Here is a 15,212-nt window from a genome sequence, read left to right on the forward strand (position 1 = left end):
CATGGCCTAGTAGGCTGTGTCCTAGGCCATGGCCTAGTAGGCCTTGGCCTAAATCCGGCCCTGTGTGCTCTGCATGGAGTACTGTTGCCATTAGACTGCCCAGGAACTCCCACTTTTCTGCAGGAGTATGAGCGGCACATTGCAGGAAATTCTGTTTTCTATGTTAGTACTAATACAATTACTGGCAACCAACATGACACTCAGTTCCTGCCAAGAACACAGCAGATTGCTTGTGTTTTGGGGCTGAATTGATAATTGCCAGTAAGTAACTCACCTTCCCCAGTGGTCCTCTACCTACACCCACAAAGATGGCCACGCTCTGGACCTAGTCACTCAGCTCTGCACTGTTTCAACCATAATTAACTCTCCATTGCCCCTCTTAGATCACAACCTTATAAGTTTCTCAATATGTCCCTCACTGTTTCCTCCTTTCCCAACACTGAACCTCACTTGCTTATGCAGGAATTATTGCAACCTTGATCTCTACCTTCTTACTCTTTGAAACCCGTGCGCACCGTGTCATCCTTCACTGACCCTGAGACAGCATCCACTCACTACTCCAAGATAGTCTCTGCTGTCATGAAATAAGGCACCCCCCCCCCCCAACAATTTCCCCTGCCACATTCAGCGGGGAAAAAAAACTTGATATAATGAATTGCATGTGTAGAACGAAGTAGCAAAGAAAATAGTCTCAAGTCGCAGAGCTCAGAGAAGCTCTTTTTCTCCCCAGTCTCTTTTAGCCGGGTGCTCCACCCGGCTAGATTTGGTGACCACCCGGCTGTCATCGGCTCACCTCTTCACCTCCTCCTATGCTGTAAGCAGAGTTGCCCTGCATTTTCATCTCGACCCACTCGGCTACTTTTTCATGCCACCCGGCTACTATTTCATGCCACCCGGCTGGAAAAAAATTCTGGGGAGAACACATATATAACAATTGAAGTTTCTTAATGCGTCCTGCACTGGAAACAATATGAGACTCATATCTGTGCTGCTAATGTTTTATTTCTTAGCAGTACTACACTTACAAATCATTACGGTATATCATAAGTTTGTTTTCCCTTCAGCTTCATTTAACCACTTAACCTCCCCAGCGTTCAATTTCCCCAGGATTTCTGTGCAAAAAGTGATAAAATGTATTTTTAAAACTTTTTGTTTTTCCTGTAACTTGCCAAAATGTGTCAAGCAAGGGTCTAGTATACAGTGCAGGAGAGTATTGATGTGTATGCACGTTTATACTGTTCACAGCATGTTTTTATGGATGGATATATCTGTCAATACCGCTGGGGAGGTTAAGGACTGCAGTCTTAAAACCCCTTAAGGACCAGACACTTTTTTTCCATTCAGACCACTGCAGCTTTAACGGTTTATTGCTCGGTCATACAACCTACCACCTAAACAAATTTTTTAGATGACAGGTTGCATTGGCACTGAAGTGCAGAAAGCGCAGGGTGTTCTCAAATCGTGACCTGGACATGGCAGCAGAGAACATGGGCATGTGATGTATTGGGTGCGTAGACCAATAAGACCGCAATACATTCTTTTTGACTAGACCCATGTTAAGGAGAAGGCCCCCAAAAATGTTACGTTTGGAAACTTGGAGTGGTTTCCACCGAAAAGGCTGGGCATGGTAGCTTCTTGGATTGGCGGTTGCGTATTGTGTGGCATAACGGTTAGTCTCAGCCACAATTAAGTCGTAGAGACCAGCAGCGATCTGAAAAAAAATTCTGTCACTGCGGTGGGGTGGGTGAGGGTTTGGCCGGGTTATCAGAAGCCTGCAGGGGGCAGATTAGGGCTTGATCTGATGGATAGGAGTGCTAGGGGGTGACAGGTGGTGACAGGAGGTGATTGATGGGTGTCTCATGGGGTGATTAGAGGGGAGAATAGATGCAATCAATGCACTGGGGAGGTGATCGGAAGGGGGTATGAGGGGGATCTGAGGGTTTGGCCAAGTGATCAGGAGCCCACAGGGGGCAAATTAGGGCCTGATCTAAAGGGGTAGGTGTGCTAGGGGGTGACAGGTGGTGACAGGAGGTGATTGATGGGTGTCTCAGGGTGTGATTAGAGGGGGGAATAGATGCAAGCAATGCACTGGGGAGGTGATCAGGGGGTCTGAGGGCGTGGGCGGGTAATTGGGTACCCACAAGGGGCAGATTAGGGTCTGATCTGAAGGGTAGCAGTGACAGGTGATGGGTGATCAGTGGGTGATTAAAGGAGAGAGCAGATGTAAATAATGCACTGGGAAGGTGATCAGGGGGGGGGGGTCTGAGGGTGATCTGAGGGTGTGGGCGGGTGTTTGGGTGCCCTCAAGGGGCCGATTAGGGTCTGATCTGATGGGTAGCAGTGACAGGTGGTGACAGGGGGTGACGGAGTCATTGATAGGTGATCAGGGTGTGATTAGAGGGGAGAATAGATGCAAGCAATGCACTGGTGAGGTGATCAGGGGGGGTCTGAGGGCGATCTGAGGGTGTGGGCGGGTAAGTGGGTGCCTGCAAGGGGCAGATTAGGGTCTGATCTGATGGGTAGCAGTGACAGGTGGTGACAGGGGGTGATTGGAGGGTGATTGATGGGTGATTAGTGGGTGATTAGAGGGGAAAACAGATGTAAACAATGCACTTGGGAGGTGATCTGAGGGCCGGTCTGTGGGCGATCTGAGGGTGTGGGCAGGTGATCAGGTGCCCGCAAGGGGCAGGTTAGGGTCAAATCTGATGGGTGGCAGTGACAGGTGGTGACAGGGGGTGATTGATGGGTGATTGACAGGTGATCAGTGGGTGATTACAATGGAGAATAGATGTATACAGTACACAGGGGGGGGGCTCTGGGGAGGATCTGAGGGTGTGGGGGGGTGATCAGGAGCCCCCAGGGGGCAGTTTAGGATCTAATCTATAGGACAGCATTGACAGATAGTAACAGGGGGTGGTTGCACCCAATCACCCCCCTAATCACCCATCAAACAGTGGTCTGAGGGGGTGATGGGGGGGGTCTGAGGGGTGCTGGGGGGGCAGGATCAGTGTTTGTGCTTACCAGGGGGACTGCCTCCTGCCCTGGTGGTCCCTCGATCACTGGGACCACCAGGGCAGGAGGCAGCCTGTATAATACACTTTGTATACATTACAGCGTGTATTATACACTTTGTAGCGGCAGATCGGGGGTTAACAACCAGCCGGCGCTTCTAAATAGCCGGCGGGTTGACGTTGCGGTTGGGCGGAGTCTAATGCTGGCGGATGCGCGTGCATCACAATGCACGCGATCCCCAGTTAATTAGCCACTTTGCCACAGCCAACTGGTAGTGGGCGGTCGGCAAGTGATTAAACATCAAAAAAAACATTCCAGGGTGGCAGAGTGGTGGTGGCCAAAAAGCTCCAGCATTACAAAAAAGTGCTGCACGAGCTCAGGAACACCCTTCCCCAGTCATACTTCTCCTCACTCTTTTCTTCACAGTCCTGTATCCCTAAACAACTTTTTGACACTTGCAACACATTACTACACTCTCTATCTCAACATGTTTATCTGCAGAAGACTTTGCATTACACGATATTAACTAAAATGAAACAGCTTTAAAATGCTACCCTTTTCACCGGCCCAATCACCTCCTCCATATTCCTCGTCTCTGTCTGTTTGTTCGCTCACTAGAAACTACCCTTCAACTTCTCTACATGGCCAGTCACTCACTCTATCCTCCTCCCCACTAACAACTTTCACTGCCTTGATTGAACAGCTCCTTTTCTCAGTTATTCCCAAAGCACACCTCACTACCTGTGCCCTAGATCATATTCCCTCTTATCTCCTCCCCCAGATCTTCTCCTCCCTCCTTCCTGCTTTAAAGCGGAGCTGAACTCAGAAGTCCTCTCTGCTCTAAAATATACTAACAGCATAATAACCTTTAAAGGGGAACTTCAGCCTAAACAAACATACTGTCATTAAGTTTCATTAGTTATGTTAATTAGAATAGATAGGTAATATAATCTCTTACTCACCCTGTTTTAAAAGAACAGGCAAATGTTTGTGATTCATGGGGGCTGCCATCTTTGTCATGGGGGCAGCCATCTTTTGGGTTGAAAGGAGGTGACAGGGAGCAGGAGACACAGTTCCAACTGTCCTGTGTACTGATTACCCCTCCCAGCTGCGCACCCTAGACTTCAAATGTCAAATTCAAAATGTAACATGTAGTAACTGTGGTTGTGGCACACCTTACCCCAAAGTGTGGGTGCATAGCCTAGATGGTGCTAAGCCCAAGCACCACAGAAATCAATAGTTCAATAAAGTTTAGGCTGGCACACCTGCTTCAAAGTACAATCGTTCTCCTTTATTGCTCCATCAACACAAAGATGACAATTGTTTCGGAGCCACGGCGGGTCTCCTTCCTCAGAATGTGCAGACAAACGCGTTTGTCTGCACATTCTGAGGAAGGAGACCCGCCGTGGCTCCGAAACAATTGTCATCTTTGTGTTAATGGAGCAATAAAGGAGAACGATTGTACTTTGAAGCAGGTGTGCTAGCCTAAACTTTATTGAAATTCAAAATGTAAATAAAAAAAATTGCACCAAAACAGCAGAACGAGAACACCAACATCAGAAATCCCATAATGCTTTGCACAGCATCAGGGGAAAACTGCCCGGGCAGTTTTCTTCTGTGCAGCTAAAAATGAGGCTTGTATAAGAGAAACAAAGTTCTGATGCTGTGAAACTGTTAAAGAAACACCAGGCCTTTTCAGTGCTGCTGAGTCGATTTTTAGTCTGGAGGTTCACTTTAAGCAAAAAACATTTCTTTGTTACAGCTGATATAAATCTTAAAATAAATATGCACTGTTTCTACTTCGTGATTCATGGAAGCAGACATATTGTTAACATCCAATGCTTTCAAATGGGCTTATCTGCCATAGGCAGTCATGTGACACAGGGGAGAGATCAGATTACAATTTATGATTATACACAAATGAGGGGGAATTAGACAGGCTAAATTAAATACTGTACATACAGGATGCATTTCTCGCTGTTTTCTTTCTGTCCTGTGTAAGATTTCAGGTCCACTTTAACAACACTTTTTAACCTCTCCATCTCTACTGGCATTTTCCCTTCCTTATTAAACAAGCATTCATAACACCACTAATTAAAAACCTTGAGTACTGGAGCCATCTACAAGCCTCTGCTATAAAGTAGTTCATATGCAACATGTGCATGAGTTACTGATTACAGAGGTTATCTCTACTGGACCATGCTTAGGGAACCTGAAGTGAAAGGAATATAAAGGCTGCCAAATATATTCCGTTTTAAAGAATGCCATTTTAAACAATGCCAGTTGTCTGGCTGTCATGCTGAGCCTTTGACTTAGTTGCAACATGCATGCATCCATTGGAGCCAGACCTGTGTCAAAGTATCTGACCTGCATGCTCATTCTGGCAAGTATTAGAAGTAGTGCATGAGCACAGAAATCAGGCAAAAGGCATTGTTTCATAAAGATGGCAGCCTCATATTACACTCACTTCAGGTTCACATTAACCGCTATATTTCTGTATTTTACAGGTTGTGTGCCTTATTTTATTTTATTTTATTGTTTATCCAAGTAAGCTAATTAGTGGTAAATACCCATTAAGTGTATAGTGAAAACTGACTTTACCTGATTGCACGTGTTGATGTCTATTCCTCCTTTCAGGTATTCCAATACCTTATCTAAGTTGCCAGATCGCGCAGCTTTCAGGAAGCTGGTATTGCTGTCTGACTGTAACAGAAAAAGAAAAATGTACATTTAGTTAAATCTTACGCAAGATAGAGAAACAATGTATTCTTATATGTTTTCAAGACTGACATAAATCCCTTAGGGCTCTTTCACATTAGGGCAGATTTTCTGCGTTTCAACGCAAAGGATAAAGTTTGCGTTACCCAAGGTGAAATGAAAGTCCATAGACTTTCATTTTAGCTTTCACATATAACGCAGCCTTTTTGTGCGTTGCGTTCCACTGCACCCAGGCGCAGTTTTTTGGCCAACGCTAGCTTTATGCGTTACAATGTTAGTCAATGTAAAACGCACACTATGCGCGTTTTTAATCCGTTAACGCAGGCAATCAGTCCCAGAATGCAACAGAGGAACAATGTAGAAAGTTGACAACTAAAAGAAAAAAAAATTACCTGCGTTTTTCTATGTGCAGTAACGGATTGAAAACGGATTAAAAACGCACACTCACTGCAGTGCAACGCATATCAAAACGCAGTAAAAGGCATACAACAAAACGTATGCTTTGAGCGTTCTCCAACGCAAGCTCTGATGTGAAAGAGCCCTTAGCAAAAGAGTAGTAACAATTTCAAGGTCTGCATCTCCAGCTGTGTGTCTTGTAGACTTTACAGATTAGAATATCTATTAACCTAGATCAATTGACCTGTAACATAACAACTTATTGGTTCATTTTATATCATCAACTCCAGGATGTACTGATCAGATATAATTATTTATCCCACAGTTGATCTGCAGTCTCTATCTCTGCAGGTGACTTCTCAGTAAGTACATCTCTTGTGATAGCTCTCCCTTTCACTCTCTCTCTCTCTCTATGAATTGACTCCTACTGGTTACTAAGACTGCATTGCTACATCCGTTTAATAAAAAATCATCTTACAAGAACTTTTTAAGTACTCATATCCAGGGATAGTCAATGAGATAGAGGCAAATCATTTCCACTTGCATTCCATTTTCATGTAAATTCTATTCCGCTTGAAGTTGGAACACTCATAATAATTTCCTGTCAGTTGTGATTGGTCAGTGCTCAAGCTGCATACAATTTACAAGGAATCTGAATGCAAGTAGAAATTATTTGCACATTATTGTCCAGCGCTGCTCTATTTAATTTGTAACAAAAAAAATGTAAGGGGGAAAAAAAAAAAGGTAAAATATAAAACAATGAATCCATCCATCCACTGCTGAAAGTGCTACATTTGGTGCTTTTTGAGTACACCCTACTACATCATTCATAATGGCTAAAGGAAACATATGCAGATAGCAAGCTATGGTAATCTAATGTTGGTTTCAAGTTAATACTGTATAGTTGATTTAAGGAAGCCCACAGTGCATCTAATGTATCCTCCAAGTTTTGTTGGTTATTGCAGATTATTATAAAACCTGTGTATGTTGCTTACAATGTACACTGTAAGTTTAGTTCACAAAACTGACCAGAAAGTGAACTAACATAAATCATAAAGTATACAAATGTTTTCCAAATGTTTATGCACATCTGCTTCCCCTCCAAACACACAAGTAAATAGCCCAGGTTTGCAAAAAAACAAAGCCTGCCCAAGTGCTTTCAGCAGACCCAAATATTTCATGTTTTTTGTGCCAAAGACCTTGCTATCGGTTCACTGTTACGACCCTGCTGCTCCATGGTGTTGTGAGAGGAGGCAAGGCCAGCTCAGGCTCAGCACTCTGCTCAAGTTGCATCTACAAAGGGGTGGGGTGGGAGATCTCCTGACTTCTTCTTTATCAGCTATGATAGCTGTAGTATGATGTCAGATAACACAGCACAGGACATAGCTTTAAGCACGTTTCAGGCAACATCATATGGCTCTTCTTACCGGTAATACAATTACATGGATGGAAGTCAGAAGAAGGTCTAAAGCCCCATACACACACTCAACAGCGGTCTTTTATGCAGCACAATTCTCAAACAACTTTCAACGTTTTGTTGTGAAACAAGTTGAAACAACCCAAAAAAGTTGTTTGCTATTGTTCAAACAACTGATAAGACGTCAATCCAACAGTTGGATTTACATCTTATCAGTCTTATCAGTTGTTTGAACAATAGCAAACAACTTTTTTGGTTGTTTCAACTTGTTGTTTGATAATTGTGCTGCATAAAAGGCCGCTGTTGAGCGTGTGTATGAGGCTTTAGGCTGTCCATACACCATAAAATCTTGGTTGTTGTTTCATGTAGTATAAAGCTTTGTACACACGCTAAACAAAACTTGGACAAGGCAGCCTAGAATCTAGCTTGTGTACAGTGTCCCCCGATGACACAGGCAGTGATCAGCCAGACGGATCAATTCAGCTGATCGCCAGCTAAGAGCTTTAACCTCCTCACTCACTCCCCCCTCCCGCCACGTGACTTCACTTAATAGATTTGCTTTCATTTTGTGCTGGGAGCCTTAGTGTGCCACACTGCAGTCAGCTCTTCAGGCTACAAGGAAACAGTTATTTTATCACAGACTGCAGAGGATAAAGCTGATTTATACCAGTGAGCTTCAGAGTGCAAGCTACACTGATTGTAACTGTATTTCTGACAGTAAAGCTTTCTGATTGAGCTGGATATTACATTATTATATAAAACACCTGTTTACAGTACAGGTTGCAGAGACTAGGTAGAATGGTGATTTTCACAAAGATGACATTACTTTGGGTTTAAGGCATGTTGTGTAACTATAAATGTTCTTGACAAGCTTGTATGACAGACTGCAGCTCTGATTAATTATAATATAATATAGGGTACCTTAAATGTCTAATTTTGATTTTACATGGGAAAATATGAACCTAAAAGATTGTCTTGATGACTCTATAATAAATATGAACTAATTTACGAAACAACATTTATTTAAAAAAAAGTTTAAAATGACAGAAGCTAACCCAATTGTTAAAGCTAAATTCTTGTTGAGATGTTCAGTAAATAGGCAATATATTGCCGGTAGTAAATAAATAAATATCCCCAGCCCAGGTGGTTAAAGAAATGATCCACAAATATCACAAATATTGTGGAGTTAATGAAAAAAATGTGATGAAGTAATGTACTTTTGCTTCCTGTGTAAGATAAAACACAGAAAAGCTAAAAGGCAGAGGTGAGATGTGACCACATTGTCACAACCATTCAATTACAGACTGATCACAGTCTATTTCCTCACATGCATCTCCACAAATCCTCTACAAGGAGAACTTATGAAGGTGAAATTGACCAACTTTATCAGACAGACAGATACAGTAGCAGCATATTCACTGAACAGCGGCAAAAGTGCAGTGCATGGGCAATTTTTACAGTACTTACTCATGTTATATAGGACAGGTTGCACAAATAAAGCAGCCCACATCATGTAGACAAGAGATGCATTGCTAGCACACTAGCACATCTGATGCATAAATAATGTGGGTTGCACTATTTGCACATAGCAATTTTACCACAGTTTCGTGAATATGCCCCACTGTGAAATATAAAAAAAAAAAAACTTTGGCAACTAGTAACTTTTGAAAGACAAAATAATTACAGGTATAAATCCCAAACATTTTATTGTGTTTTTCATAACGCCCAACTTTTTGAGATAAGAAAGAGGGACACTTTTAGACATGCCCCATCACACCTGTAACCACACCCCCCACACACCTCTCACCATGCTTATCACAAATAATCTAGAATCAAAAGATGTAGTTTTATCATTCAAACCACACCGGTCCTCTCTATCATTATTCGATTTTCTTCATTTTAACATTTGAAAATAAATATACTAATTTAATTGATGGGAATAAAGTTTAAAGTCAACGAAACACTTTTTTACGATACATATATCAACACAGTCCAGTACATCTGTCCTGAAAGAGGGACAAATGAGGAAGAAAGAGGGACAGCTGGATTTGGTTCCCAAAGAGGGACTGTCCCTTAAAAAGAGGGAGGGTTGGGAGTTATAATAAGGAATCTTCAGCGCTTGCAATATGCAACTGATTAGACCAATCCTGGACGATCTGCAGTCATGCAATGCTCAACAGACAGTAGGAGGCCAGTGACCATCACCAAAGACAACCAAACAGAGAATTAGCAGCTCTGTCAAATCGCTCACAATTTTATTCAATCACTTTGGCTGTTAAAAATTAGTAAACATCACTTAGATTGTAGGCTCCTGTGACAAAGACCCAGAAATAAAACATTGCCTTGAGCATAACTTAAATACGCAATAAAAAACCATAGTGCAATAAAAGAATGCCTAGTCTCTTTTCCCTACCAATTTTGACATTGCACCATCATCAGGGCCTGCTCTGAAAAATACTTTATTTGCCGGAGTTGGAACAGGAGCACTTGTATATCTACTAATTCCAGTTGGGGACTATGTTTGTGTCTTTTTTTGTTATTTTGAACAGCTAATGGAAACAATTAAGGACACTATCAGGTTTTATTCCTGTCTGACTCTACAATGGAGAGACTTCCTTACACCTACTGCCCTGTAAGAGTCTGATATGTCTACACTTTATACCAAACTACAAAAAAAAAAAAGCTCTGGACTTCAACTTTAAAAGGTAAGCAAAAAACTTCTGAATAAAAGAGCGCAGTGTGCTCATCTAAACGTAGTCTTATAAAATGGTGACAACACTTTACCAATAAAAACATGTTAAATCTGAAGCCATTTATCTGAATTGATGTGCTTTTAGCCAGCAAACTTCCTTCTCATTTTGCTTGCACGCAGTTTTAATAGTACAAATAAAATATTCATCATTTAACCGTCAGCTTTTATCTTCAGTGACCTGCTTCCATATAAGACACTAAGAAGAGGTGGCAGGCAGCAATTAGTTATGGAACAAACTTGCACATTAATAGACGGAGCCACCATTTTAAGCAGGTACTCAGTCTATATACAGAAATGTGCATAAATACATAAAATGATGCTAAGCCTGGTAGCCTAGCAACCGCCGCCTGCACACCAGCTACAGAAGGGTGCAGATTTACCTATGTACACATGTATGGAGGAAGCAGACTTACTTGAGTCTTAGAGTCGAAGGGCTGGTAACACAATGAAATGTTTTATACTACTCAAATTAGGTAGAGGTCATGGAAAGCAGCATGTCTAACAAACAACAAGGCAGTAATCCGCATCGATGTGTCACCAGTCCCCCTGATGTGCAGCCAATCGTGTAAGCTGATAAAGTACAGCTCAGCTGAGCAGTAACTGGAGGGAGGCTAAATGCTGCATCACACCCACAATTCTCTCTGCACTCAATGGCATGCCGCAGCTTAACCAATGCGGCACTGAAAAAACCCACCATACACTGTCACACGCTCTCATCAAGTCTTCTCCTAATCAAGGCCTGTTTCATGTACTCAAAGCAACTTATATCCCTCACAGATCCTAGTAAGAACAATTGCAGTTATAATTATCCTTCAGATGTTTTGCCCTTAAACTATATGAAGATTATGAAGCGCATTGGCAAGTAAATGCCACCACACAGATTTATAAAGCATAATCTGCTGTGAGTGTATTCAGATAAGTGTAGGGTCAGTAGCAGATGAAAATATCTATTTTAATATTATATTAGATTACTACAAGCCATTGATGGATTACCTTTTAGATGATAGCAAAGAGAGGTCCCTATTCAATTTACTACTAATTTTCTCCTAGGAGATACATTTTTTCTTTTTCTGCTTAAAATAACTTTTTAGCGTTTTGCAATTGAGTCTCTTACCTTCATTTTTAAAGGGAACCTGAGGTGAGTGACATATGGAGGTTGACATATGCATTTCCTTTACACAAAACAATACACATTGTCAGGCTATCCTGCTGACCGACTGCCTCACATACTTTAGCTATAGATTCTGCACAAGCATGCAGATCAGGTGCTCTGACAAAAATCTGTCAAATTTAGCTGCATGCTGATTTCATTTGTGTGATTCAGAGACTACTGATGCCAAAGTCATAAGCAGGACTGTCAGACAACTGGTATTATTGAAAAAGAAATAAATATGGCAGCCTCCATATACCTCTCACTTCAGGTTTCCTTTAAGTACTGTTGCTCTCTTTCTCTTGTCTCTGTACTCATTTTTTATTAATTGTGTGAGGGAAAATGTTAGTTGCTCTCTAAAAAGTTGTCCAAAGCCTTGTACACATGCTATATAAGTCTTGGCTAAGAGGATTTTTGGAGTTGTGCATGTACTGTTGCTTTGTGAAGTTATTTGGCAATCCACCTATGAAGAAGCGCATTGTGTTTTCTTGTCCCTGCTTAGGCCTCGTTCACATCAGGGACGTTTCTGGTTTCTGTGCGCTTTTCACAGTGTATTGCCCTGTGCGTTCTGCAAGGTATTTATTTTCCCATGTAATTAAATGTGCCTCGTTCACATTTGTGCGCTGCACTGGGCAGCGTTACAAAAACTTAGTGCTGCATGCATTTCTGTGCGTTGAGCTGTAAAGCGCACATCAATGCAAGTGAATGGGTGCATCTTTTTTAGCGCATAAAGCGCATAGAAGTGCATGGGTTTTTTAACCCTAATTGGAAAAAAATACATTTACATATGAAAACAAAGCTTTATTGACAACTGCTACAATAAGAAAAACGGGGTTTAAAAAAATGCAGCACACTGCACTGAAGAGCGCACAAGTGCATGCCTTTTTAACGTGCGCTTTTACCCGTTTCTCAGTGCACCTAATGTGAACGAGGCCTTATCAGGATTTCAACTTTCATTCCCTGCCATCCATCCTTCCCTCTTCATAGAACAACACATGTACTGTGTCATCCTATCAATTAGCTATCTGCGAGGGTGACACTAACTTAGCATGTCTACAAGGTTTAAGGCATGATGTGAGTTCCCTTTGTGAAAGTTCAGAACCTTGGCATGCTCTCAGACTTGATGCAGAAAATGTCTGCTTGATTACTGACTGCTTGCTTTGGGCAGTGTAGAGATCCGTTTGTGGACTAAACCTTGTCAGGGGAGGGTGGGGAGGAACTGCATTTATGTAAAATGTTTTTTGTAGACAATTATCCCCCATCTTGACATTATCAGGGCCGGATTTGTGGGCAGGCCTCCAAGGCACAGGACTAGGGCGATGAAATTAGCCATATACTGTGGGGTGAGTGACAAGTTAACAGTATCTGTCACCCTCCATGTGAAGCGACTACTGTCTGAGCCGCGCGCTTTGGCTCCACAAGTCTGCAGCCGCCCGCCCCGCTTTGCTCTGTGGCTGTCTGCCTGTGACTCACAGCAGGTCAGGAAGGGGCGGCCGTAGCTGCCGGCTACGAGGAAGAGAGAGGACTAAGGACATTTAGCGGTGGAGTGAGGCTGCTGCCGAGTGAGAGCGAGCCTGCAGAAGCCAACAGGCAGACTCTCGTTTCGGAGTCCCAGGCAGCACAGCTTCTACTAACAGGCAGCGGGCGCATCTCTCAGCCCGGCTCCGCTGTCAATCAAGTCATGTGATGATACTATACCACGTGACTTCAGCCTAAGCCAGGAGTGTGAAGTGTATGGGGAGGTCTCGCGGTGCCGCTGGGGCTGATGGTGGATTAATGAGAGAGCCCCAGTGCACAAGCGCTGACCCCATTTCGTGCTAAAAGAAGTTTATCTGCTATGCACAGTCTTCAGGGTGTCTCCTCCTTCAGGCTGCTATAAATGAAAGTAAGTCAACTTAACATTTCCTGCATATAAACACTGGTGGTGATGATGTTCGCTGTGTTCCCTCCCTCCACCCTTTAGAAACTAAATGTTATTTTAAAATGAAATTATATGGGGGGCTTCTTACCAGTCCCCATCCTCTGTCTCTCTGTCTTGCTCAGTCGCACTTAACTGCGCATATGCAGTTTTGCCATAAGTCCTCAACCAATCGCGCTTCGATGGCATGGAGCGTCCTGCGCAAGCACAGTTCATTAAGACTGTAACTATGCTTGTGCGCAAGGCTCCCAGTCACAGGATTTCTAACTGTGGCCCTTCCAATCTGCCATGTGACTGGGCTGGATCGCGGACTCCTCTGCGGAAGAATGGAGGTGATCAGGAGAGCGGCGATCAAGCGGACGGACTACAGGGGGCTGGAGGAAGCCCCAGGTAAGTATAAAACTGTTTCCTTTAAAATGTCCCTTAGACTGGAAAAAGTTTTTTATTTTACCTACCTGGAGTTCCTCCATCCCCTCATAGCCTTACAGGTCCCTTGTTTTCCTCTGTGTTGTGTCGCTGTCTCCCTCCGAAAGCTTTCCCATTAGACCAGTCGTGAGCTACTGCACATGCGTGGCCCAGGCTGTGTACCTCCTTAATTGTGCTCCTGCCGCTGGGTGCATTCTGCGCATGAATAGAATGCTCCTAGCCGAGGGAGCACGATCAAGGAGATGTGTGACCTGGCCCACACATGCGCAGTAGCGCACGACTTGTGATCTTTTAGGCGGAGAGTGACAAAACAGAATGGACCAGGCAGGAACCAAGGGACTTGTAAGGCTATGAGGGTCTGAAAGAAGCCTCAGGTAAGGTAAGTTTACTTTAAATTCACACCAGCTGATGGAGGTGCCACTTTTTTTTCTGGGAATAGGGATTGTGTTTCAATTGGTACCGCTGTTCTCATTGGTTCTGAACAGAACTCATATTGAACCTGATGTACACAGCGGAGGGTTGGTTAACTTGTCTTTGTCACCACCTCTGTGTGCTGCATTCGACGTTGCATTTTTGCTCTCCATCTACTTCCAGCTGTGAACAATGGAGTAGCTGGAGAGCTGAAATGCTATGTGGAGGACAGTGCACAGAGGTGGAGACAAGGGTAAGTTAACTGACCCTCTGCAGTGCGCATCAAGTTAAATTTGAGTTCTATTTTAAAGCATTCAGAACAGATGTACCAAACGTAATATGTATCCCTAGTTGGGAGCATGATTTCACATCACACCATGGAGAGGACAGAACATGTGCTGTATGGAGCATTAAGGGGGACCCAGCGCAGGAACAGAGGGGCCCCAAGCAAAGCAAAACAGAGGAGCCATCTACCTTATGGGTATTGGTAAGAAGCCCCCAGGTATGGCTACTTTAAAATAAAGAAGTGAAACTTTACTTACCTGGGTCCCTTAGAAATCTATCTGTCCCATTGCTGAAGTTCCACTGTCCTGCAGGCTGCTGCTGTCCCATCTGTAAGATCGCTCACCCCCAGATGCGTTGTGGGCTTCTGTGCATGTGTGGACGCGTGGCTCTTGTGATCGTGCTCCCATGAATAGATGAGTTTTGCGCTTACTCAGTTTACATTTTTGTGAACCGTACAAGCACAGAATGCTCCCAGCTATGGGAGCATGATTACAAGAGGCGTGCATGTGCACAAGCTTGCGACCCATGGGGGGGGAGTGGTTAGCGATCTTACAGCGGGGACAGCGGCATAGGACAGTGAAACTGTAGCACTGGAGCAGATAGACTTCTAGGGACTGTAAGAAGTCTACGTGAGTAAAGCTTCACATCTTTAGTTTACATATTCTGACAGAGATCCAGTTGGGATGGCTTGATGCTCACGCTCCTGTGCACTGGGCATGCGCATGCT

At 43.4% G+C, this 15,212-nt stretch overlaps 1 protein-coding gene across 33 annotated transcripts in view; it reads right to left on the reverse strand.

Moving 5' to 3' along the window:
- ANK2 (ankyrin 2) overlaps window positions 1-15,212 on the reverse strand; it is a 700,071-nt gene that overhangs the window by 252,194 nt on the left and 432,665 nt on the right. For all 33 annotated transcript variants that reach the window (XM_068281027.1, XM_068281066.1, XM_068280997.1 and 30 more), the window contains one exon: window positions 5,614-5,715. In XM_068281027.1, the coding sequence (XP_068137128.1) occupies window positions 5,614-5,715 (102 nt within the window). The remainder of the gene's footprint in view (window positions 1-5,613; window positions 5,716-15,212) is intronic.

The sequence above is a fragment of the Hyperolius riggenbachi genome, chromosome 1, assembly GCF_040937935.1.
Source record: "Hyperolius riggenbachi isolate aHypRig1 chromosome 1, aHypRig1.pri, whole genome shotgun sequence".
NCBI lineage: Eukaryota > Metazoa > Chordata > Amphibia > Anura > Hyperoliidae > Hyperolius > Hyperolius riggenbachi.